Source organism: Ranitomeya imitator, chromosome 2, assembly GCF_032444005.1.
Source record: "Ranitomeya imitator isolate aRanImi1 chromosome 2, aRanImi1.pri, whole genome shotgun sequence".
NCBI lineage: Eukaryota > Metazoa > Chordata > Amphibia > Anura > Dendrobatidae > Ranitomeya > Ranitomeya imitator.
In genome coordinates, this window is record NC_091283.1 from 425406829 (window position 1) to 425434361 (window position 27533).

General features: G+C 45.0%; 1 protein-coding gene across 1 annotated transcript in view; it reads left to right on the forward strand.

The window, feature by feature from the left end:
* The window catches only part of PREX1 (phosphatidylinositol-3,4,5-trisphosphate dependent Rac exchange factor 1), a 166599-nt gene that overhangs the window by 128825 nt on the left and 10241 nt on the right, over window positions 1-27533 (forward strand). Inside the window, exons 17-32 of the mRNA XM_069750829.1 lie at window positions 441-533; window positions 3089-3237; window positions 3825-3910; window positions 15859-15995; window positions 16108-16258; window positions 17558-17733; window positions 17826-17987; window positions 18274-18484; window positions 21112-21391; window positions 22606-22815; window positions 23192-23280; window positions 25040-25122; window positions 25376-25466; window positions 25777-25947; window positions 26019-26236; window positions 26594-26693. Of these exons, the coding sequence (XP_069606930.1) occupies window positions 441-533; window positions 3089-3237; window positions 3825-3910; window positions 15859-15995; window positions 16108-16258; window positions 17558-17733; window positions 17826-17987; window positions 18274-18484; window positions 21112-21391; window positions 22606-22815; window positions 23192-23280; window positions 25040-25122; window positions 25376-25466; window positions 25777-25947; window positions 26019-26236; window positions 26594-26693 (2407 nt within the window). The remainder of the gene's footprint in view (window positions 1-440; window positions 534-3088; window positions 3238-3824; window positions 3911-15858; window positions 15996-16107; window positions 16259-17557; window positions 17734-17825; window positions 17988-18273; window positions 18485-21111; window positions 21392-22605; window positions 22816-23191; window positions 23281-25039; window positions 25123-25375; window positions 25467-25776; window positions 25948-26018; window positions 26237-26593; window positions 26694-27533) is intronic.

The following is a 27533-nucleotide window of genomic DNA, read 5'->3' on the forward strand; positions in this document are numbered from 1 at the left end:
TTGGTCTCTGGAGAGTTGTCTGTGTGACAGCTCTCCAGCTACCAAACAGCGACGCTGCAGCGATCCGGATCGTTGTCGGTATCGCTGCAGCGTCGCTAAGTGTGACGGTACCTTTAGACTGTTGGCCGAACTCGTCGATATCGGCAGGTATGGCCAACGTTAAAGTCTGCGTATGTGTGGTGAGGGGATTAGATTGCCTTCTCCCGGAGACAGGGATGACTGGAGTAATATATTGTGTGTGCTATGGAGATTAGATTGATATTAGTAACACATACAAGTTGTTGGTGCGATATGTGAGGGGCTACTGGGGCTTTCTAGTTCTTCACAGTTGGATTGTCCTGTTTCTGGGGGCAGGCATGTCTGTGTTCAGCGACTTTTCCAGTTGTTCAGTCAGTGTCCAGTGAGGGGTAGCACTAAGTCTCTGCTCTGTTCATCCATAGATTCTACCACATGAAGAGGATTACGGCTTTGATCTGGAAGAGAAGAACAAAGCGATCGTGGTGAAGTCTGTCCGGAAGGGATCACACGCTGAGGTGAGACCCATCAGGCAGAGATATAAGACCAATGTGGTCACCCACAAAGCAGCACTGACTACAGCAGAGCCTTGCACCAGAACAATGACATTAAAGGAGTTTTCCCACCAGAGACGCTTGTGACATTTCAGGGACTTCCAGCGAATCAGAAAATTCAAGACTATTGGCAACTATGACCTAGGGTCTACTTACACTGCAAGATTATCTTGAATGTGCATTCCTAGGAACACTCATTGCATGATAATCTTTCAGTCTAAGGGTACCGTCACACTGAAACGACGCTGCAGCGATACGACAACGATGTCGATCGCTGCAGCGTCGCTGTTTGGTCGCTGGAGAGCTGTCACACAGACAGCTCTCCAGCGACCAAGGATCTCGAAGTCCCCTGGTAACCAGGGTAAACATCGGGTTACGAAGCGCAGGGCCGCGCTTAGTAACCCAATGTTTACCCTGGTTACCAGCGTAAACTTAAAAAAACCAAACATTACATACTTACCTTCCGCTGTCTGTCCTCCGGCGCTGTGCTTTCCTCTGCACTGTCAGCGCCGGTCAGCCGGAAAGCAGAGCGGTCACACAGTGGCATTTTGATCGCTAGGACGGCACGATCCGTGACGTTCCAGCGATATCGTTACGATCTCGCTGTGTCTGACACGCTACTGCGATCAGGGACCCCGCTGAGAATCGTACGTCGTAGCAGATCGTCTGAAACTTTCTTTCATCACTGGATCTCACGCTGACATCGCTGAATCGGTGTGTGTGACGCCGATTCAGCGATGTCTTCACTGGTAACCAGGGTAAACATCGGGTTACTAAGCGCAGGGCCGCGCTTAGTCACCCGATGTTTACCCTGGTTACCAGCGTAAACGTAAAAAAAACCAAACATTACATACTTACCTTCAGCTGTCTGTCCCCGGCGCTGTGCTTCTCTGCACTCCTCCTGCATCCTGTGTCAGCGCCGGCCAGCCAGAAAGCACAGCTCTGCTTTACGGCTGACCGGCGCTGACAGTGCAGGAAAGCAGAGCGCCGGGGACAGACACGGAATGTAAGTATGTAATGTTTTTTTTTTTTTTACGTTTACGCTGTAACCAGGGTAAACATCGGGTTACTAAGCGTGGCCCTGCGCTTAGTAACCCGATGTTTACCCTGGTTACCAGGGGACTTCGGGATCGTTGGTTGCTGGAGAGCTGTCTGTGTGACAGCTCTCCAGCGACCAAACAGTGACGCTGCGGCGATCGACATCGTTGTCGTATCGCTGCAGCGTCGTTTCAGTGTGACGGTACCCTTAGGCTGTGTTCACATGTAGTAATCAGTTAGAACGGATCCAGCAGCAGTCTGTGGGCAAAATAGTTGTGCAGAAACTTTAGTCTGTTTTTAACTGATCTCTGCTGGATCCATTTTTTTTGAACATTGAAGTCTTTTGAAAACGGATCCATTACGGTAATTATCCTTCATTTTTGTTTCTCTGGTAACAGATCCGTATATTAGCCATCTGTTTTTCTTTACTTCGTAATGGATCTATTTTTTGCTTACAGATCAGTTGCAAAGGAAAGAAAAACTAATTGCTACTAAATGGATCTGTTTTCTATAGTCTTCTTTGTACATAACTGGATCCTTTTTTTTTTTTTTTTTTAATATTGGACTAGAAAATTTGTGTCTGCTTAACTTTTCTGTGAATGGGTTGCTGCTGGATCCATTCTAACTGATAACTACTGGGCATGTGAACATGGCCTAAATGGTTTGCTTATCACCCGATGAAAGAGAAAAATTATCTTTTGTGCTGCAGAAAAGATCATGCTTCTCGACAGCAGTTGTCCTGTGTAAGCAGTACTTGGGCTCCCGAAGACTCTTGCCTATGTGCACTGAATAATCTATTACAGATCTCTCAGTGCGCATCATTGAACACTATAACTGTCTGATGCCTCTCACACAGCCAGACCAGATCTCCGCTTTTCACTGACGAGGGGCAGTACCCCGAAACACAGTGTCTGCAAATTGAGATTCTGGTTTGGCTATTATCCTAAGTCATGTGACAAGGCTCGTTAAAGGGTCAACATTGACTTGTAGGATTGCTACCTTCCAATAAGTGGCACTAGAGTTCTAGCTCTCTTCCTCTCTGAAGAGACAATTTGCATAATTAGCATCGTTGAACACTATTTGTGTAAACATGATACTTGACTACCGTTAATTAGTAATGGCGGTCGTTCAGTGCCGCAAGTCATGTTGTGTAAACCGACTTTTACCTGTATGTCATTGTGGGCTATAGAGGTGGCAGTTATCAGGGACTATTGCATTGCACCCCCGGTCAGCGATCATTAGCATTGGGTATGTTGATTTGGGAACAACTTTCAAATTCATTGTGATGTCCAATCGATCCATTTTTCAGCACTAATGCAGCCACAGTATGACTGGAGGATTTCATTTTCTTTCCATCGAGCTTTGTTTTGGTCAGTTCACAAGTCGCCTGGGTAATGGACATTGATAGCAGAGTGCAACATTTTTTGCATCATTCTTGTTGTGTGGTAATTAGAAAAAAATGCCCCTTCATCTTCCTGCAGATGGCCGGACTTCAGGTTGGACGGAAGATCTACACCATTAATGAGGACCTCGTCTTCCTCAGACCCTTCTCTGAAGTAGAGATTCTTCTGAACCAGTCGTTCTGCGCTCGAAGGCCAATCCGAGTCCTGGTGGCTACCAAATCCAAAGAGTAAGTATCTTAAGCTCACCATACACTTTAGATGGCTGTTGGCTGAACAATGCTTCGGCCCATCATTCAGCCAACAGCCATCTCGGCTGGCTCTCCTCATACACAAGAGCGCTCTTTCAGCCAAGCTCTTCTGTGTCCTCTGAGAAAAATGCCAAAAGACATTTGTGACAGTGACTTTTCTTCAGGTAAACAAAACGATTGGCAGTCCTAAATCCAGACATGCCCGATTGACATCTTCTCCGAGGCCGGCGCCTCCGTAAAGACTAGAGTGTCATCCGAACCCATCAATATAAGCGAATGTGTATTGGGGGGGCTAAACAATGTCTGTAGTGTGGGAGCTGCAGCAGATGTGATCTGTTAAGGATTATCTAATATCCCTACAACCAGCCCTAGACGGCGATTGATGTGTCCCCCTCATCACATTATGGTCTGTGCCTTGATGTGCGGTGCAGAACATTGCATTATGTGATATCTGCACTGGACACTGATGACTATGATGGGTGAGAATTGATTGTGGTGGGGGTGGGGTATTACCCACTGCCCGACATTATCCTGTCTGTACGCATGTAATCCTCTTGTCGTTGTAGGATTGTGAAGATCCCGGATTGTTCGCAGTCCCTGTGTTTCCAGATCAGGGGATCGGCTCCTCCTTACGTCCATGCAGTGGGGAGAGGTGAGACCTGCTGGTGCAGTGATGGGTTTACTGTTCATGAAGTGATCTGCATAGCATGCATACTGTTATATATGATTGTGGGGTGTGGAGCGGCACGGTGTAGACATTGAATGCAGACCTGGCATTGCGTCCCCCTGAACTGTGTCATCCCCTCATATATTACTGCTGTGCTGTTTACATGTCGGGATCACGGCTCTGCATCCTTCCCGGCAATACAGTCCTCTTGCTGTTACTCTCCGTTGATAATTCCTCTTGTATGAGAAGCTCAGACTTCATGGCGAACGCCTCATAACAAGTGCTGTGTCTAATGTCAATCACAGCCGGCGAGCATCAAAAATATCCACCACATCCTAAGTACCTACAGATGTGAGGCCGACATCTGGTGCGCATGGGTGGCAGGCAGCAGACTGCTTTATGACCCCTCAAGGCATTGATTTACTATTTTACATCAGACCTAGAAGTTTTAGGGCTAAAACCAAGTTATACAAAGTGTAAATGTGTCTGTAGATGATAGGTGTGTGCTGTATGTGTTTGTGTGTGAGTGCTTCGTGTTTACTGTCGAGCTTCCTGCTGCCTATTGCATTGCATGTGAGGGACTGAGCTAATGACTTTCAGAGCTCGTATTTGCTGGTGGACTGTTTATTGGTTAGAAATGTAAAGAGGTTGCTTTATTTTACATGCACAGAGGCCCTCTGCTGTGCTTATAGGTGTACAGTTTGGTATTTGTGTGTACATAATGGTATGTGAATATAGTATATCTGTACACTGTATGGTATGTGTACATGTGGGTGCAATGAATAATATGCACTGTATATGTGAGTTTTATGTTGTGTATACTGTATGTCTTCACTGTCTGATATACTGTACGAATATGTGGGTGCACTAGATGGTATGTACATGTGCATCATATGGTCTGTGTGTGCGCGTGTAAGCTGTATATGTAAAACAGTATTGTTTTAGTTGTCCAATGTGTTCTGTATATATATTGTGTGTATTTGTATATGCTGTGTACAGTATATAAAAGTTTAAAATGTATGTGTGCATCCTCTGCATGGTACAGCATGTTGTGTGTATGTGTACAGTATGGTGTGTGTACAGATTGTGTATGTGTACAGAATAGCATGTGAACAGCATAGTGAATGCTCAATATGTTTTATGTGTGTACAATATGTGTGTATAACTGAGTGTATGTGTGTACAGCTGTGTACTGTCTGGTGTTTGTGTGTGTGTACGGTATGTGTGTATACCTGTAAGTGTATGTGTACAGCTGTGTACTGTATGGTGTTTGTGTTTGTGAGTACAGTAAGTGAGTATACCTGTGTGTGTGTGTGTACAGTATGTGTGTATACAATACAGATCAAAAGTTTGGTCACACCTTCTCATTTAAAGATTTATCTGTGGGGGCGTGGCCTGAACATCCATGTAAGCGGACGCGTGACAGAGCGCTCCCGCTGCTAACGCTGAGTTTATCCTGATAAGCCGCAGCTGAGCGGCGATTCAAAGCGCTTACCGGCTGCAGGAGAGTCCCGGGAGTGCGGCGGTGAATAGCGGCGGCCCAGAGATCGGCAAACATGACCAGGAGGAGACAAAGAGACGCCGGAGCCGGCGAGGCAGGGACCGGCCAAGATGGCGCCGACGCCAGGGAGAAGGCGGAGAAGGACAACGCGGCATGCCAGAAAAGAATGGCGGTGGCGGCAAAGCTCCAGCAGTTTGCTAGAGTGGAGGCCGCAGGGAACACAGGAAAAGCAGAGGAGGACGCCGGAGGGGACACAGACACAGAAGGAGAGGAGGAAAGCCCAGCAGAGGAGCAGGAGGTACAACAGGAGAGTGGGGATGGTGACATGGCGGTGGTAGCGGGGGGACCTGAAGATAAGGAGTCAGGAGCAGAGCCCACCCTTAGAGATGTCTTTGCACTGGTATCATCCTGCAAACAATCCCTGACCCAGCAGCTACAGGAGGTTAAAGGGGATACAGCCCAGATAAATGCAGCCCTGCAAAAGATTGACAAACGTGTGGGGGCTGTGGAGGAAAGAGTGAGCACAGCAGAAGACCATATAGTGCAGCTGCAGAAAGCGGAGAGGAAGTTTGCTCAAACAATATCGGAGCTAGCTGCAAAAAATGAGGATCTGGAGAATAGGTCCAGAAGAAATAACATTCGTATAGTGGGTGTCCCTGAAAAAACTGAGGGGAGGAATCCCACGGAGTATATTGAAAGCTGGCTCCTTGAGACCTTTGGTGATGCAGCACTGACAAAAGTATTTGCGGTAGAGAGAGCCCACAGGGTCCCACCGAAACCACCTGTCCCTGGAGCAAGTCCCCGTACCATGCTTGCCAAAATCCTAAACTACAGAGACAGAGACATTATCCTGAGGAAGGCTAGAGACCTGACGGATCTGACAATTGGAGGTCAAAGAATTGCTATCTACCCTGACTATTCCGCCCTGGTACAGAAACAACGGATGATGTTCACGGGTATCAAGAGACGGCTGAGAGAACTGGGAGTGCAATACTCCATGATGTTTCCGGCACGACTGAGAGTGGTAGCGTTGGATAAGATTCATTTTTTCCAGACGCCGGAGGACGCTACCCAGTGGATAGATCTTAACGCTAAAAAACTTAAAGGGAAAGGAGATTGAAAATGTGAGGCGGGTTGGTCGGGAGATATCTTAAATCTTTCAAAAAGGGGGGAAAAAAAGAGATTGATTGACAGTACACTGGTAATTGAAATGTGAAGGTTGGAGGGTGGAGTTGGGTATTACTCAGGGAAAGCACTGGGAGTGCTGATGCGGCGGCGAAGTACGAGGGAGGAAGGGTGTGCAGCGTACTAAAAGTTTATTTAGTTTCTTGCAGTTGTAATACAATACAGGTTCAATTATATTGTTCTTCTAAGAATTGCGCCGAATTCTGTTATAAACGGTAGCGGGAGGCGGAAGGAGAAGGTTACGTTAACAAGAGTGTTCGCAATGGGTGATGGTGCCCCACTCTTGATAAGAGGCAGAATGTATAGTATTGGGGGGTGTGGGGGAGGGGGGAGTGGGGTGAGGGTGGGAAGGGAAGTTAGACAGCTCAGAACCGGGAGTAACGACACAACTAAAGATGATGAGTCACATAATAGGGGACCGCTTTAAGATATTGAGCTGGAATGTGAGAGGCCTGGCGGATAAGTCTAGGAGAGCTGCGAGCTTGCAGTATGCGAAGGATCAACGGGCTTCTATGATATGCTTGCTAGAGACGCACTTGATACAGGAGAAAGTGGACGTACTGAATAGACGTTGGATACAGAAGGGGTATCATTCTACCTTTTCGACGTACTCAAGAGGTGTGTCAGTGTTGGTGCCGGTGGGAGTGCAATATGAAGAGGTGAAAGTATGCGTGGATGCTGAGGGTCAGTATGTGGTGATACAATGTATATTGTATGGAGTGAGATTGTGTGTTGCGGCAATGTATATTCCACCTCCATATTCAAGTAAGAAGATCAGGGAGGTATTGGAGAGGGTGGGACGATGGGAACCACTGCCAATCTTATTATTGGGGATTTGAACAATATATGTGATGACTTTTGGGATAAAAATAAGAACACCCAGAATAGGTCGGAGGGGCACACTACAACATTTGGAACCTATGTGCGTGAATTAGGCATGATTGATCTATGGAGAGTCAGACATGTTGGGGAGAGAGGATACTCGTGCTATTCACCGGCTCATGCTACGCTATCCAGAATTGATATGGCACTGGGTAATCGCCTGTTGGACACAATGGTGGGGGAGGTGCGTTATCTGCCGAGGGCCCTTTCGGATCATAGTCCAATTGAGGTAGAGGTTAGGTTGTTGGGGACACGGACCGCAAGCGGGAGAGAATGGAAGATCCATCCTAACTGGTTACAGAGCATTGACTTGGACGGTATAGGGAAGGAGGTGACGGAATTCTTTGCGTTAAATGATGGGAGTACAGATGCTCTAACCGTTTGGGATGCAATGAAAGCGTACCTGAGAGGGTTACTATTTAGAGACATTAGTAGGTGTAAGAGGAAGACGAGGGAAGCGGAGAGAGTGGCGTTGGAGGAGCTGAAAGCCGCGGAGGACGAGATGGTTGTGCTGGGGACTTCCGAGGCAGAGAAAAGATTGAGAACAGCGCAAAATTGTATGGAAAAGATTCTGCTGGGGAAAGCTGAAAGGAAGCGGGAGTTTCAGAGGGTGGCTTATTTTCAGGAGGGAGAGACAGTTGGACACATGCTATCGGTGGTAGCCGCGGCTCAGCGTAGTACCTCGTATGTACACTCGTTGGTTTCGGATGGGGGGAGCAGGGTATCTGAAACACCGGATATTATAAAGGTCTTTGCGGACTTTTACGCGGACTTATATTCCTCCAAGGTCAATGAGTCAGCCGGAGAAACGGAGACTTTCCTTGAGAGTCTGGGTCTTCCGAAATTGAGTGAGGAGGATAGGGTGAGCCTCGATGCCCCTATCACCGAGGAGGAACTGAGTCGGGCGCTGAAGTCTATGGCCAATGGGAAGGCACCTGGGGTTGATGGGTTACCAGCCGAAATCTATAAAAGTTTGGAGGAAGTGCTGATTCCCAGATTAAAGTTAGTACTGGAGGAGGCTGGATGCCAAGGGTTTCTCCCAGCATCTATGAGGGAGGCTAATATAGTGGTTATTCCGAAGGAGGATAAGGATCTGGGGAAGCCTGAGTCATATCGGCCAATCTCTCTGTTAACCATCGATGTCAAGCTCTTGGCCAAGGTGTTAGCTACCCGTTTGTCCAGCGTCATTGCTAACCTTGTACATCCGGATCAATCTGGTTTTATGCCTGACAGATCTACAGCGGTTAATCTGCGGAGGCTGCATATGAACCTGCAGCTGAAGTCTGACAATTGTGGCCGAAGGGTTATTGCATCCTTGGATGCCCATAAGGCGTTTGACAGTGTGGAGTAGGGATATCTCTGGCGGGTGTTGAAATGTATGGGTATTGGCCCGCAATTTGTGGCGTGGACTCAGCTGTTATACTCACTACCAACAGCTAGAATTAGAGTGAATGGGGAGCTTTCTCAGCCTATAAAGCTGGCCAGAGGTACGAGGCAGGGTTGCCCACTGTCGCCCCTTCTGTTTGCCTTAGCTGTGGAGCCACTGGCCGCCAAGATCCGGCAATCGGATGAGGTCCCTGGGTTCAGATATGGGCGTGTGGAGGAGAAGATTGCATTATATGCAGATGACATCTTACTGTTCCTGGCGGACCCGGATGAAGCCTTGAAGGGGGCTATCGAGATCGTTGGGAAATTTGGAGACTTATCGGGATTGAGGATAAACTGGGATAAATCGGTCCTCTTTGAGGTGGATGAGGTGGAGGAGAGTAGAAGTGAGCCATTGGGAGAGGGGCGGCTTAAGGTAGTATCCCTTTTCAAATACCTGGGAATATGGATCTCGATGCCAGTTACAGAGTTTTTATATAGGAATTTGACACCTCTCATGGGCGCTCTTAAAGCAAAAGTGGATGCGTGGAATAAATTACACTTATCGGTGGTAGGTAGGGTTAATCTCATTAAAATGGTTGTGATGCCCAAATTACTCTACGTCCTACATAATGCGCCAGTTTGGATTCCACGTGGGAAATTCCGGCAGATTAATGCTCTATTTAGAAGTCTGATATGGGGGAGGCGGTGCCCACGTATTCGCCTGGAGACGCTTCAGCGACCCAAGGAAGATGGAGGATTGGCTTTACCTAATCCTGAGTTATATTTTCTTGCAGCCCAGAGCCAACATTTGAAGGGCTGGGCGCGGGAGGCGTCTTCCAGTGCGGTACAGCACTTGATGGAGGGGATGACGGACCGACGACCGGTAGCGCAGTGTCTGGAGGATGGTTCCTTGGATGCATTGGGGAAATTATACCCAACTATGTTTTTGATATATAAATTATGGACCAGACTGCGACAGATTCGGGGGGTCACGGGGCTGACTAAATTTACACCGATATGGTTTAATAATAATTTTGTTGAGTTTGCGGCCCTTGGAGTGCTGGCGGAGTGGCAGGCCAAAGGAATCCACTTGGTGGCTCAGATAATTCAACAACAAGGATTAAAGCCCTTTTCGCAGCTGCAAGGGGAGTTTGGACTGAGACCGACTGGGGAATATCAATATGCTCAGATGAAACATGCTTTTAAAGCTCAGAACAAGGGTGGTGGTATTGAGATCCAGGAGGACATAGTTCTGGAATACGTGTGTGGGTGTGGGGAAGGGTCCACAAGGGGAGTCATTACCACCCTTTATAAGGACCTTGGTGCAGAATCCAACCAGAGGAGCAGCACTTTTAGACTTAATACTATCTAATAGACCTGACAGAATAACAAATCTGCAGGTGGTTGGGCATTTAGGAAATAGCGACCACAATATTGTGCAGTTTCACCTGTCTTTCACTAGGGGGACTTGTCAGGGAGTCACAAAAACATTGAACTTTAGGAAGGCAAAGTTTGAACAGCTTAGAGATGCCCTTAATCTGGTAGACTGGGACAATATCCTCAGAAATGAGAATACAGATAATAAATGGGAAATGTTTAAGAACATCCTAAATAGGCAGTGTAAGCGGTTTATACCTTGTGGGAATAAAAGGACTAGAAATAGGAAAAACCCAATGTGGCTAAACAAAGAAGTAAGACAGGCAATTAACAGTAAAAAGAAAGCATTTGCACTACTAAAGCAGGATGGCACCATTGAAGCTCTAAAAAACTATAGAGAGAAAAATACTTTATCTAAAAAACTAATTAAAGCTGCCAAAAAGGAAACAGAGAAGCACATTGCTAAGGAGAGTAAAACTAATCCCAAACTGTTCTTCAACTATATCAATAGTAAAAGAATAAAAACTGAAAATGTAGGCCCCTTAAAAAATAGTGAGGAAAGAATGGTTGTAGATGACGAGGAAAAAGCTAACATATTAAACACCTTCTTCTCCACGGTATTCACGGTGGAAAATGAAATGCTAGGTGAAATCCCAAGAAACAATGAAAACCCTATATTAAGGGTCACCAATCTAACCCAAGAAGAGGTGCGAAACCGGCTAAATAAGATTAAAATAGATAAATCTCCGGGTCCGGATGGCATACACCCACGAGTACTAAGAGAACTAAGTAATGTAATAGATAAACCATTATTTCTTATTTTTAGTGACTCTATAGCGACAGGGTCTGTTCCGCAGGACTGGCGCATAGCAAATGTGGTGCCAATATTCAAAAAGGGCTCTAAAAGTGAACCTGGAAATTATAGGCCAGTAAGTCTAACCTCTATTGTTGGTAAAATATTTGAAGGGTTTCTGAGGGATGTTATTCTGGATTATCTCAATGAGAATAACTGTTTAACTCCATATCAGCATGGGTTTATGAGAAATCGCTCCTGTCAAACCAATCTAATCAGTTTTTATGAAGAGGTAAGCTATAGACTGGACCACGGTGAGTCATTGGACGTGGTATATCTCGATTTTTCCAAAGCGTTTGATACCGTGCCGCACAAGAGGTTGGTACACAAAATGAGAATGCTTGGTCTGGGGGAAAATGTGTGTAAATGGGTTAGTAACTGGCTTAGTGATAGAAAGCAGAGGGTGGTTATAAATGGTATAGTCTCTAACTGGGTCGCTGTGACCAGTGGGGTACCGCAGGGGTCAGTATTGGGACCTGTTCTCTTCAACATATTCATTAATGATCTGGTAGAAGGTTTACACAGTAAAATATCGATATTTGCAGATGATACAAAACTATGTAAAGCAGTTAATACAAGAGAAGATAGTATTCTGCTACAGATGGATCTGGATAAGTTGGAAACTTGGGCTGAAAGGTGGCAGATGAGGTTTAACAATGATAAATGTAAGGTTATACACATGGGAAGAGGGAATCAATATCACCATTACACACTGAACGGGAAACCACTGGGTAAATCTGACAGGGAGAAGGACTTGGGGATCCTAGTTAATGATAAACTTACCTGGAGCAGCCAGTGCCAGGCAGCAGCTGCCAAGGCAAACAGGATCATGGGGTGCATTAAAAGAGGTATGGATACACATGATGAGAGCATTATACTGCCTCTGTACAAATCCCTAGTTAGACCGCACATGGAGTACTGTGTCCAGTTTTGGGCACCGGTGCTCAGGAAGGATATAATGGAACTAGAGAGAGTACAAAGGAGGGCAACAAAATTAATAAAGGGGATGGGAGAACTACAATACCCAGATAGATTAGCGAAATTAGGATTATTTAGTCTAGAAAAAAGACGACTGAGGGGCGATCTAATAACCATGTATAAGTATATAAGGGGACAATACAAATATCTCGCTGAGGATCTGTTTATACCAAGGAAGGTGACGGGCACAAGGGGGCATTCTTTGCGTCTGGAGGAGAGAAGGTTTTTCCACCAACATAGAAGAGGATTCTTTACTGTTAGGGCAGTGAGAATCTGGAATTGCTTGCCTGAGGAGGTGGTGATGGCGAACTCAGTCGAGGGGTTCAAGAGAGGCCTGGATGTCTTCCTGGAGCAGAACAATATTGTATCATACAATTATTAGGTTCTGTAGAAGGACGTAGATCTGGGGATTTATTATGATGGAATATAGGCTGAACTGGATGGACAAATGTCTTTTTTTCGGCCTTACTAACTGTTACTATGTTACTATGACCTTCTACATGCACATCTGCTAGACTTCCCTTTAAAAGCGAGAGCGAAATGGGAAAGAGATTTAGGCCCAATGGAGGATGAAACCTGGGAGTCGGTGTTGGAGTGGGTTCCACGAGTGTCACTGAGTGAGCCGTACAGACTATCGCAGCTGTACATCTTACACAGAGTCTATAAATCACCGGAAGTGTTGCACAGAGCGGGGTTGCGTGCTGACTCCGAATGCCCGAGATGTGGGACTGAGAATGCAGGAATATACCACATGATGTGGACATGTCCAAGACTGGTTGCTTTCTGGTTGGTGGTAATGAGCCGTGTGGAAGGGGCGTATAAATGCAGAGTGCCGAGGGATCCGATAGTGTGTATACTGGGACATGTAGAGGAAATCAGAGTGGATAACACCTGGAAGATAGCAATAGCTAGGCTATTATATATGGCAAGGAAGGTAATAGCAAGGAACTGGATCAAAGAGGAACCGCCTACAAGGGGTGAATTCCTGAATTATGTTAAATATGGTCTCAATTTGGAAAAGGGGGTCTATAAAAGACGTGGGAAAATAGAAACATTTGACAAAATGTGGTCTCCGTGGCTCGAGCTGGGATGAGTAGTTATGGGAAATGGGAGGATGAGGGCCTCTGAAAGGAAGAGAGTGCTAGAGGAACAAGCGGACATAAGTGAGTCAAATGGCTCAAAGAACCATCAATACTGGTAACAAAAGTATAACTGGGTATGAGCTGTCAGGGGAGGGGGGGGTTGGGTTTTGTTGGGATTGTTGGGGGCTTGGAAAATGTTAAAATTTTGCAAAATACTGGAAAATGCATAAATTGTATTGTTCACATTTGCTTTCAATAAAAAACTATTTAAACAAAAAAAGATTTATCTGTATTTTCATGACTATGAAAATTGAACATTCACGCTGAAGGCATCAAAACTATGAATTAACACTTGGAATTATATACTTAACAAAAGTGTGAAACAACTGAAATTATGTCTTATATTCTAGGTTCTTCAAAGTAGCCACCTTTTGCTTTGATGACTGCTTTGCACACTCTTGGCATTCTCTTGATGAGCTTCAAGAGGTAGTCACCGGGAATGGTCTTCCAACACTCTTGAAGGAGTTCCCAGAGATGCTTAGCACTTGTTGGCCCTTTTGCCTTTACTCTGCGGCCCAGCTCACCCCAAACCATCTCGATTGGGTTCAGGTCTGGTGACTGTGGAGGCTAGGTCATCTGGCGTAGCACCCCATCACTCTCCTTCTTGGTCAAATAGCCTTTACACAGCCTGGAGGTGTGTTTGGGGTCATTGTCAGGTTGAAAAATAAATGATGGTCCAACTAAACGCAAACCGGATGGAATAGCATGCTGCTGCAAGATGCTGTGGTAGCCATGCTGGTTCAGTATGCCTTCAATTTTCAATAAATCCCCAACAGTGTCACCAGCAAAGCACCCCCACACCATCACTCCTCATCCTCCATGCTTCACGGTGGGAACCAGGCATGTAGAGTCCATCTGTTAACCTTTTCTGCGTCGCACAAAGACACAGTGGTTGGAACCAAAGATCTCAAATTTGGACTCGTCAGACCAAAGCACAGATTTCCACTGGTCTAATGTCCATTCCTTGTGTTCTTTAGCCCAAACAAGTCTCTTCTGCTAGATGCCTGTCCTTAGCAGTGGTTTCCTAGCAGCTATTTTACCATGAAGGCCTGCTGCACGAAGACTGTTCTTAACAGTTCTTGTAGAGATGCGTCTGCTGCTAGAACTCTGTGTGGCATTGACCTGGTCTCTAATCTGAGCTGCGGTTAACCTGCGATTTCTGAGGCTGGTGACTCAGATAAACTTATCCTCAGATACAGAGGTGACTCTTGGTCTTCCTTTCCTGGGCCGGTCCTCATGTGAGACAGTTTCTTTGTAGCGCTTGATGGTTTTTGCCACTGCACTTGGGGACACTTTCAAAGTTTTCCCAATTTTTCGGACTGACTGACTTCATTTCTTAAAGTAATGATGGCCACTCATTTTTCTTTACTTAGCTGCTTTTTTCTTGCCATAACACAAATTCTAACAGTCTATTCATAGGGCTATCAGCTGTGTATCCACCAGACTTCTGCTCAACACAACTGATGGTCCCAACCTCATTTATAAGGCAAGAAATCCCACTTACTAAACCTGACAGGGCACACCTGTGAAGTGAAAACCATTCCCGGTGACTACCTCTTGATGCTCATCAAGAGAATGCCAAGAGTGTGCAAAGCAGTCATCACAGCAAAAGGTGGCTACTTTGAAGAACCTAGAATATAACACATACTTTCAGTTGTTTCACACTTTTTTGTTAAGTATATAATTCCACATCTGTTAATTCATAGTTTTGATGCCTCCAGTGTGAATGTACAATTTCAAGTCATAAAAATACAGAAAAATCTTTAAATGAGGTGTGTCCAAACGTTTGGTCTGTACTGTACCTGTGAGTGTATGTGTGTACAGCTGTGTACCTTAGTGTTTGTGTGTGTATACCTGTGAGTGTGTGTGTACAGCTGTGTACTGTATTGTGTGTGTACAGTATGTGTGTATACCTGTGAGTGTATGTGTACAGCTGTGTACCGTATAGTGTTTGTGTGTGTACAGTATGTATATACCTGTGTATAGTATGGCATTTGTGCAGTCCGGATAATCTGTTCCAGCTTTGATCTGGGAATATATGGACACTATTCTGTGTGTCCTTCGACAGTATAAGCCAGTTGACCAGTCACAATACTGTAATAATGTAGTATGGATGTACAGTTTTGTGTACGGCTTCTGTCCTCTGCCAGAGCCTGGCGGTGCCTTATACCACAGCATATACTGTTCTTTACCTGCATGTGTTGCCCATAGGAATGCAGAATGGGTAATAATGGGGCCAATGATTGGTTTTGTCTGTGCTCAGCCACTGGAGCAGAACTTTCCCACATCTTTTTTCCAGACATGTAGAGCCCCCTCCAGGGGCCACACGGGTCCTGTAGTGTGAGAACCTGGAGCTTATAAATCACCCCCAGTAATAACATTCCAGCCGCATGTGTTCTTCAGGTGACATTCACCCATAACAGAGGGTCTCCAGACTGCTCAAGGGGGTATCGTTGCCTTATAGATTACCTAAAGAAATGTTCAAGTGCACAGTGTGATAAATTATTATTCTGTATTTACTTATATTGGAGAGTATCAGAATGTGTGGGGGTCCTATATGGAGAAAGAAGGGTCTTCGGCAGCTTCGCTCTGTAGATGGGGTGTAGTCATCTGTCTGACATGGTGAATCATATCGCCCCGTGTTTAGGGTCACAGGCAGCTGCTGTTGGTCTCCATCCTGGACAATGTATCCTCAAGGTAAACGGAACAAACGTCATACACGACAGTCACTCCGAGGTCCTGGAGCACTTCAGTGCATACCGAAAGAACCCACAAACCCCCCTGGTGAGAACTACCACTCTCAGCATCCTCCATATACAAACTGTGTTACAATATGTGATGAGTGCAGCACCTTGCGATTGTAAGTGCAGTGGATAATATATTCTTATGATTTCAGGGGCTGTTCCAGTGGATCTATCGGACTCATGAGGATGCGGAGGAGGACAGGGCGCAGAGATGTAGATCTGATGAGTGTCTGAACGGCGGCTTGTCTGATGACCACAGCGCCGGCCTCCTGCTGGACACGAGCGTGCCCAGCAGACAAGCAGGTAGCGCATGACAGGCACATCTCTTGTAGATAATGATATCCTGACCCCCGTTATTGGCTAATATTTAGGAGGCAGAGACGTTGTAACCCATTAAAGGGGCAAACACATCTAATACATTTATGGTTTATTCACAGGGTAGGTCATAAATGTATAGGACCCCCATCTATCCTGAGAATAGGACCCTGTTGCTCATTGTTTTCATAGGAGTGGTTGTCCGAATTCAGACCATCTCTGCACCGACAGCTGTTCACTTCAGGACCTTGTTCTCAGGATAGGTCCAGGTGCCATTGATGTTCTCTTACGAATTCTACTTTAGAATGCCCCATTAGAAAGCGTTTCTGCAATTATTTTTACAGACAAGGGCCCCGATTCATCATTTATGTTATACTGAAATCACTTTCCTTTTTTGTCATGTAGTGTTAGTTAGCATCCTCAATAATCAGAACCTCCCACTCCCGTCTCCAAGACTTTACACGTGCTGCGCCGATTCTTTGGAATGCACTACCTAGGTTAATACGATTAATCCCCAATCCCCACAGTTTTAAGCGTACCCTAAAAACTCATTTGTTCAGACTGGCCTACCGCCTCAATGCATTAACCTAACGATCCCTGTGTGGCCTATTTACAAAAAAAAACAAAAAAAAAACAGGTTCCTCGCATTATGTTCTCATTCACTTTATGCAGTTAATAGCCCTCTGTGTTTGTATTGCTACATACTTAGGCAGTTAACTGGTTCATGCAGCTTTACATGAACACCCGAGCCTTACACTATGGCTGGTCCGACTAACTATAGCAATTGTTACCATCCACCTCTCGTGTCTCCCCTTTTTCCCATAGTTTGTAAGCTTGCGAGCAGGGCCCTCATTCCTCCTGGTATCTATTTTGAACTGTATTTCTGTAATGTCTATTGTCTGTACAAGTCCCCTCTATAATTTGTAAAGCGCTGTGGAATATGTTGGCGCTATATAAATAAAAATTATTATTATTATTATTATTAGTTGCCATTTTTTATGCCAAATTCATCAATATGGCAGGACGTGCTGAAATACACACCAGGGGGCAACTGCAGTGTAGTTGCGCCAAATTTTGCAACATCTGTAATCACTAAAATCCGACCACAAAGCGGAAAACAAAAAATACAAGCGAGCACATAGAAAATAGACTTCAAAAGCCGACAGCTGGCGCATCGCTGAAATCCCCAGCACTTCTGCATCAGTCGAATAGGAAAGGGGTAACGTGATGCAACTAATCAGGCAAGAAATCCTGATGTTTATGGGTTCTGACTCTGTCTGTCTGTAGATGTTCCCTACCCCTCCACTCCCATCATTGATGACGGTCCACTCATCAACCTGACGGTGGAGAACGTCCACCTTGAGCATGGTGTGATGTACGAGTATGTCAGCACCGGCGGGATAAAGTGCTATGTCCTGGAGAAGATGGTTGAACCTCGCGGCTCCTTTGGGATCACTGCTAAGGTAAAGTGGATTGTGCCTGACCCCACATCGAGGGTTCACATTACTCTTAGGGGGACTGGGCTTTTCAACCTGTCTTTCACTTGTCTTCTCAGATCCTGCAGGCATTTATTGCTGATGATGTTGAATTTGTGAAGAATTGTACGAGACTTATCGCAATGAGCAAATCAGTGATGACCATGCCGCAGTACGAATTCCGCCACATCTGTGACACCAAACTGGAGAACATCAGTCAGAGGATCAGCAACTACGAGGGGGTAACAAATTGGGATCCTATCTCCTAAGAACCTAACTCCTAAGAACCTGTCAGCCTTTTCTTCCCTTCCTGTATATTATAGGCCTCTATCTTCCAATCCCCCTCCTCCATCATCTACCCTTCACCCTTAACCTTCTTGCATGGATGAGCCGCTGCTCCTCCTAAATGCTGTACACTGCAGCTTCCATTTTTCTTAATCTTCTTCTTGTTTCATCTGCTTATTTCCGGTGCTATTGACTTTTTCACCCTGTGACTAGGAACTGTGTGATTAAAGTTTGTGTCATCAGTTTGCAGATGAGCTGAGGATGAAGGTCAGTCCGTCCTTTAAGCAGGCCATGAGTGAGCAGCACCCACTGCAGAGTATGGACTTCTGCCCGACCAATTGTCACATCAACGTCATGGAGGTGTCATACCCCAAAACCACCACATCAATAGGGAGGTCATTCAGCATTCGCTTTGGCCGAAAAAACTCCTTCTTTGGCCTTGATCCAGACCAAGGTGAGATCATGTGACCAATGGAATGTATGCACAGGATGTAACTCAGGATCAATAATGTAATGTATGTACACAGTGACTCTACCAGCAGAATAATGAGTGCAGCTCTGGAGTATAATACAGGATAAGTAATGTAATGTAGGTATACAATGACTCCACCAGCAGAATAGTGAGTGCAGCTCTGGAGTGTAATACAGGATAAGTAATGTAATGTATGTACACAGTGACTGCACCAGCAGAATAGTGAGTGCAGCTCTGGAGTATAATACAGGATGTATCTCAGGATCAGTACAGGATAAGTAATGTAATGTATGTACACAGTGACTGCACCAGCAGAATAGTGAGTGCAGCTCTGGAGTATAATACAGAATGTAACTCAGAATCATTACAGGATAAGTAATGTAATGTATGGACACAGTGACTGCACCAGCAGAATAGTGAGTGCAGCTCTGGAGTATAATACAGGATGTAACTCAGGATCAGTACAGGATAAGTAATGTAATGTAGGTACACAATGACTCCACCAGCAGAATAGTGAGTGCAGCTCTGGAGTGTAATACAGGATAAGTAATGTAATGTCTGTACACAGTGACTCCACCAGCAGAATAGTGAATGCAGCTCTGGGGTATAATACAGGATGTAACTCCGGATCAGTACAGGATAAGTAATGTAATGTGTGTACACAGTGACTGCACCAGCAGAATAGTGCGTGCAGCTCTGGTGTATAATACAGGATGTGACTCAGGATACGTACAGTACGAGTAATGTAATGTATGTACACAGTGACTGCACCAGCAGAATAGTGAGTGCAGCTCTGGAGTATAATACAGGATGTGACTCAGGATCAGTACAGGATAAGTAATGTATGTACACAGTGACTGCACCAGCAGAATAGTGAGTGCAGCTCTGGGGTATAATACAGGATGTAACACAGGATCAGTAATGTAATGTATGTACACAGTGACTGCACCAGCAGAATAGTGAGTGCAGCTCTGGGGTATAATACAGGATGTAACTCAGGATCAGTACAGGATAAGTAATGTAATGTATGTACACAGTGACTGCACCAGCAGAATAGTGAGTGCAGCTCTGGAGTATAATACAGGATATAACTCAGGATCAGTACAGGATAAGTAAGGTAATGTATGTACACAGTGACTGCACCAGCAGAATAGTGAGTGCAGCTCTGGGGTATAATACAGGATGTAACTCAGGATCAGTACAGGATAAGTAATGTAATGTATGTACACAGTGACTGCACTAGCAGAATAGTGAGTGCAGCTCTGGGGTATAATACAGGATGTAACTCAGGATCAGTAATGTAATGTATGTACACAGTGACTGCACCAGCAGAATAGTGAGTGCATGAGTGCAGCTCTGGAGTATAATACAGGATGTAACTCAGGATCAGTAATGTAATGTATGTACACAGTGACTGCACCAGCAGAATAGTGAGTGCAGCTCTGGAGTATAATACAGGATGTAACTCAGGATCAGTAATGTAATGTATGTACACAGTGACTGCACCAGCAGAATAGTGAGTGCATGAGTGCAGCTCTGGAGTATAATACAGGATGTAACTCAGGATCAGTACAGGATAAGTAATGTAATGTATGTACACAGTGACTGCACTAGCAGAATAGTGAGTGCAGCTCTGGGGTATAATACAGGATGTAACTCAGGATCAGTAATGTAATGTATGTACACAGTGACTGCACCAGCAGAATAGTGAGTGCATGAGTGCAGCTCTGGAGTATAATACAGGATGTAACTCAGGATCAGTACAGGATCAGTAATGTAATGTATGTACACAGTGACTGCACCAGCAGAATAGTGAGTGCATGAGTGCAGCTCTGGAGTATAATACAGGATGTAACTCAGGATCAGTACAGGATCAGTAATGTAATGTATGTACACAGTGACTGCACCAGCAGAATAGTGAGTGCATGAGTGCAGCTCTGGAGTATAATACAGGATGTAACTCAGGATCAGTGCAGGATCAGTAATGTAATGTATGTACACAGTGACTGCACCAGCAGAATAGTGAGTGCATGAGTGCAGCTCTGGAGTATAATACAGGATGTAACTCAGGATCAGTACAGGATCAGTAATGTAATGTATGTACACAGTGACTGCACCAGCAGAATAGTGAGTGCATGAGTGCAGCTCTGGAGTATAATACAGGATGTAACTCAGGATCAGTACAGGATCAGTAATGTAATGTATGTACACAGTGACTGCACCAGCAGAATAGTGAGTGCAGCTCTGGAGTATAATACAGGATGTAACTCAGGATCAGTACAGGATAAGTAATGTAATACATGTACACAGTGACTCTACCAGCAGAATAGTGAGTGCAGCTCTGGAGTATAATACAGGATGTAACTCCGGATCAGTACAGGATCAGTAATGTAATGTATGTACACAGTGACTGCACCAGCAGAATAGTGAGTGCAGCTCTGGAGTAAGTGAAGAATAAATGATTTTACGTGCATCAGAATGATGTTGCAATTGATCGATCTTTCTGTAGCATGAAATAGCTGGGACCAGCACTGTATTTTACCCTGCATACTGGTGCAGTGCTCCCTTGTGATTTGCACTTAGGTCCTCTCCATCTGTTGTCTCCACAGTCGGCAGCTTGAATCCTATGACGTACTCCCAGCACTGTATGTCCAGTATGGCTGCTCCTGCCTGGAGGTGTAATAACGTAAAGGATGATGATGAGGTGAATGGAGGATGCCTGGACAGCAGTTTCTCTCAGATGAATGGAGGGATGAAGAGTGAGGAGCGAGGGCTGAGCCATCTGCTGAAGCAGGAGGACACGGAGATTCAGGATGCCTATCTGCAGCTCTTCAACAAGCTGGATGTGGCTGTGAAGGAGATGAAGCAATATGTCACCCAGATCAACAAGTGAGGTTCCTGCTTGAGTCATGTGACCAGGAAGACCTTAAAGATCACAGCAAAAGCTGAAATCCTTAGTGAAATGAACAACCTGAAATCCAAATATACATTTAACCTGTACTGATACATTGTAGCAATCTATCAGCACAAGGGACACATTGATACATTGTAACAATCCACAAGCTGGGAATGTTCATATTAGTGGATACATTGTAACAATCCATGAGCTGTGGATATTCATATTAGTGGATACATTGTAACAATCCATGAGCTGTGGATGTTCATATTAGTGGATACATTGTAACAATCCATGAGCTGTGGATATTCATATTAGTGGATACATTGTAACAATCCATGAGCTGTGAATGTTTATATTAGTGGATACATTGTAACAATCTGTGAGCTGTGAATGTTTATATTAGTAGACTGCAAGCAGAATTCTAGAAATATAACTATAGTGAATGCAACACATCACATGATATATTACAAAAACTGCAGACCATTTATTAAACACAATTAGCTTCACTTACATAGGACTTCACCGTGCTTTCAGCCTAAGTTACATTGGACTGTAAAGGCCCTTGGGGATGTCTTTTTTGGGATGTATGTTACATAGTTTTGCAAAAACCAATTAGACACACAATGCACAGGGTTACTAATTCCCAACCCCTGTGCCCATCCAGAAATAAATATAATTTGTCCCATGCAAAGAATATATGAACCTATAACTAAATTTTGCACACCAGAACTCGGATAAGAAAAAAGTATAACTTTTATTGATAACACTTAAAATCATGAATAATATTGCCAGTGGTGAATGGTACCAAATGAAACACGACACCGCAGACCAGAGGATAGTTATGTCCAAAAATTCTGACTCCTACCAACATAATATAAATACACCCAGTAGCTAATCAGTACCTCGTCCGAAAACAGGCATGATCACCTAAGAACGCCACATACGGGTCAGTAAAAAGATGGCATAGTATCAATACACATAATACTGATTACCTCTGGTCCGATGGTGCCACGGCCCCTACGCGCGTTTCGGCTGTGTATGCCTTCTTCCGGGGGAGTCAGTCCTCAGCGTACCCGAGGCATATATAAAACGCTACAACTTGGTGTCCACGATTCTGATATTTTCTTCTGATTCCGGCATACGAGTCGGGGCAGGACTGAGTCATCTCTAGTGAGTATAATTCCCTGCTCGTCTCATTCTGCAGGCTGCTGTCCACCATTACTGAACCCTTGGAGCCTGAGCCGTCATGTGAGGCCCCGTCTGCCGGCGGCACTCCCCCATCCTCCCTGGTGACAGATGATGGTGAAGGTGACAGAGGTGAACCCGGGGGCATAAAGAAAGTTTGTTTCAAGGTGTCAGAGGAAGATCAGGAGGACTCGGGGCATGATACTGTCAGCTACAGAGATTCCTACAGGTCAGTGCTTGTTCCATGGTTTACCTAAGGGAGCCCTATGGTTGTCTGCATCTTGGATTTGCAAAGATTAGGTAAATGATCCCTGTGGAACTGTGATGTTCTCCGTCATGTCACAGGACTACAATTTTCAGCAGCCACAGTGGGTTGAGTCACTTGGGTGGGTGTATTGAGACCTAATTTTTCTTTCACTGCTTCCTCCAACAAACCACAAAGGGCGATAAAATCACTGAGTGACAGGATGTGGCGTCTTCACTGCACACAACTAGGACACCCCAGTCCCTAGTGATAACACCTCAGTGCCTTAGTATGCGCAATTTCTCCTGGGTGGTGTCCTGCTCTTCTCTGGGTAACTGTCCTGTTTTCTTGTGTCCCACAGTGAATGTAACAGCAACCGAGACTCTGTCCTGTCCTACACGAGCGTCCGCAGCAACAGCTCCTACCTGGGCAGCGATGAGATGGGATCAGGTGATGAGATCTAGTGTATCCTGCGTACCCCGTCATCCACCTTTATACCTGCATATAGACAAGTATATTCCCCTATGCTGGCCAATATATATCTTCCGAATAATTACTATTGTATATCTCCTCAATGACTGCAAAAAATTATTAAAATTATACAAATTAAGAATTCTTTTAAAAATAGAAGTGTTAATACTTTATTTTTAGTGATTAATAAAATACAAAGTGAATGAACAAAAGAGAAATCTTAATCATGTCAATGTTTGCTGTGAACAGCCTTTACCTTCAGAACAGCCTCTACCTTCAGAACAGCCTCACTTCTAGGTACACTTGTACTTGTACCACCCTTTACCTTCAGAACAGCCTCACTTCTAGGTACACTTGTACTTGTACCACCCTTTACCTTCAGAACAGCCTCACTTCTAGGTACACTTGTACTTGTACCACCCTTTACCTTCAGAACAGCCTCACTTCTAGGTACACTTGTACTTGTACCACCCTTTACCTTCAGAACAACCTCACTTCTAGGTACACTTGTACTTGTACCACCCTTTACCTTCAGAACAGCCTCACTTCTAGGTACACTTGTACTTGCACACAGGATTTGAAGGAACTCGGCAGGGAGCTTGCGCTAAACGTCTTGGAGAAGTAGCCACAGGTCTTTTGTGGATGTTGCTTCTGCAAATCCTTCTGTCTCCTCATATAATCCCAGACAGACTAGATGATGGTGAGATCAGGGCTCTAGAAGGTCCATGACATCACTACCAGGACTCCTAGTTTTTTTTACAATAAAGATGGTTCTTAATGATATTGCTTGTATGTTTGGGGTTGTTCTTCTGCTGCAGAATAAATTTGTAGCCATTTAGTCGCCTCCCTGATAGTATTGTATAATGGGCAAGTGTCTGCCTGTATTTCTCAGCATTGAGGACACCATTAATCCTGACCAAATTCCAAATTCCATTTGCTGAAATGCAGCCCAAAACTTGCAGGTCCTCCACAGCACTGGGCAGCCCACCATAGGGCGTCATTAATAGGCTGAGAACCAGATGCTCTGCATTCCTTGTGTGAACATTGCCACATACAGAGTATATATCTTAGTGCATTGGTGTACCACACGGCCAATCCCTGATTGAAGGCTGGCTGTCTCATCTGGTATTGCACCTGTGCAGTTGCCATTTTACTTGGGTCCGCTGCACCCTGGTAGTGCAGTTGTATTGAGGCCCAGTTAGACAGGTAAGCATCTCTGCCTGTTTTTGATGCAGTAACTACCTTGTAATTTGATTTTAGATTTCTTTTTTGTAAATTCAATTTGTATTTTTTTAATTGATAAAAATAAACTAACACTTCTATCTTTGAAAGCATTCTTACTTTGTTGCTTTTTTTTTTTCAAATGTGCCTAAAACTGCATATATAAATCTTCCATATACTGTACCTTTGTATGCCCCATCAATACCTGCACCTTTAGTGGTATATAATATACCAGCACATTATTATTATGCTTATATAGCGCTATCATATTCCACAGCACTTTACATACATTATCATCACTGACCCCCTTGCAGATGGTGTCCTTGATGGGATTTGAACCCAGGACCCCAGTGCTGCAAAGTAGCAGTGCTAACCTCTGAGCCACCATGCTGCCCAATAAATATGTATCTCTATCTGCACACTTATATCTCCTGATACACCTCTGTACATCCCTGTTTTATTCCTATATATCCTCAATTCCCTTTTTGTCTAATGATGCCCGTTCCTGTGCCCCCAGGGGATGAGCTGCCCTGTGATATGCGGATCCCCTCAGATAAACAAGACAAGCTGCACGGCTGCCTGGAACATCTGTTTAATCAAGTGAGTGATCATCCCAAAGTCATGATCACCATAACTGTTGTAACCCACTTCCCAAGTATAGCTCTATCTATTTCTATTTATCTGTCGATCTACATGTGAGGTAGAGCGCCCACTGGTAGAAGAAGTCACTACCTACACCAGCTTATATGACTATATCATAGCAGAAGTAATATATATTCCAGCAGTGACTCATTTCTGTCCTGTAATGTCAGTTCTGTTCTCACCAGGTTCCTCCCCGTTTTTCTCCTTGCAGGTAGACGCCATTATAACACTTCTCAAAGGAAAATTTATGTCTAAGGCTTTCGAGGAGACTAAACACTTTCCCATGGAACACAGCCTACAAGGTAAGTGACAGCAGTGAGGTCACTGATGACAGAATTTAGCGGAACCAGAATCCAACCAATCACAATGCAGCAGTATGATAAAGTCCTGCCCTGTTTGGATGCAAAGCTTATATATAAATGTTCATTGTGACATTTTACGCCCCTTGCTTTGTCCCCTCTTTTTCCATACTGTCTGTCTAATGCCAGCGCTGGATCAGATCACTGACCCTGAATGACACTGTACATCTGCCAGCTTGTGGCTTCTAGAGACGGTTAGAATCTTTCTAGATTATTGTCTATGCTCTCTATTAATGTTGGTTTCTTCCTCCAGAGTTTCAGAAGAAGGAAGAGTGGACAATTAAGTGCCGCAGTATGATCCAAATCAGTGTTCGAGAAGATCCATGGAATTTACCGAACTCCATCAAGATCCTGGTGGAAAGTATCCAGAAATATGTGGAAGATGGGAAAAATCAGCTCCTGCTAGCTCTGCTGAAATGTACAGGTAAGCTCCATATAACACCCACCACCCCCAGGTGACGTGGTGCCGGCTATAACTTTCTTCTCTCCTCATAGACACGGAGCTACAGGTCAGGAGGGATGTGATCTTCTGTCAGACGCTGGTCGCCGCCATCTGCACGTTCACAGAGCAGCTCATGGCCGCCCTCAACTACCGATACAACAACAACGGCGAGTACGAGGAGAGCAGCCGGGACGCCAGCAGGAAGTGGCTGGAGCAGATCGCAGTGACCGGTGTCCTCCTCAGCTACCAGTCTCTGCTATCACCCAGCCTAGTAAGTCTCCATCTTCATACACTCACTGTTCTTCATTATGCTCCCTCTCCAAGTATGATAGGTATATCTATAAGCCCTGCCCACTGTGGAATGAAAGGTCAAGCCCCCCACACAGCTCTGCTCATGGCTGCCCTGCATTGTCAGTAAATCCGACTATCCAGGAACATTTGTGTAATGTGGATAACATTGGCGCAGTAGCCAAGAGCTAAATTTGTGATCCATCAGTGACCTCCTGTGGCCACGGGTGGAACTACAATTAAACACTGAATGTGATTATGAAGGGAGTGGTCATTGCCTCCCTGAGAGTAGATACTGCGAATATTGGGAGTGAATTACATCCATGGCTCTGTCACACAGAAGGAAGAGCGGGTGATGCTGGAAGACATTAAGGCGACTCTGCAGGACCTGGACAAAGTGGTGTTTTACTTCAAACAGATGGACGAAACGCTGGTAGCCAGTAAGAGACTCTGACCCATAATCATCACCCTGACCCATAATCATCACCCTGACCCATAATCCTCACCCTGACCCATAATCATCACCCTGACCCATAATCATCACCCTGACTGCATTCATATCACTTATAAGTGCTTGTTCACATGTTGCATTTTTTTTAAGGAAAAAAAACTTGCAGTGTTTTACAGTACTAACAAAGTGAATGAGATTTCTGAAATCTCATGCACACTCTGCTTATTTTTTTCTTTCTGAAAAGAAGCAGTGTCAAACCTGCAGTATTCTTTTAGCATTTTTGAAGTATTTTTTACCCATTCAGATGAATAGTCAAAAATGCATCAAAAAAAGCGCACATTTTACCCAGCATTATTACTGCCAAATGACGCCTTTGTGGTGTAGAGATTTCTGCTGTAAATATCAACATGTGCACATACCCTAAAGGTACCGTCACACTTAGCGACGCTGCAGCGATACCGACAACGATCCGGATCGCTGCAGCGTCGCTGTTTGGTCGCTGGAGAGCTGTCACACAGACAGCTCTCCAGTGACCAACGATCCCGAGGTCTCCGGTAACCAGGGTAAACATCGGGTAACTAAGCGCAGGGCCGCGCTTAGTAACCCGATGTTTACCCTGGTTACCATCCTAAAAGTAAAAACACAAACGCTACATACTTACCTACCGCTGTCTGTCCCCGGCGCTCTGCTTCTCTGGTCTGGCTGTGAGCACCGGGCAGCCGAAAAGCAGAGCGGTGACGTCACCGCTCTGCTTTCCGGCCGCTGTGCTCACAGCCAGAGCAGAGAAGCAGAGCGCCGAGGACAGACAGCGGTAGGTAAGTATGTAGTG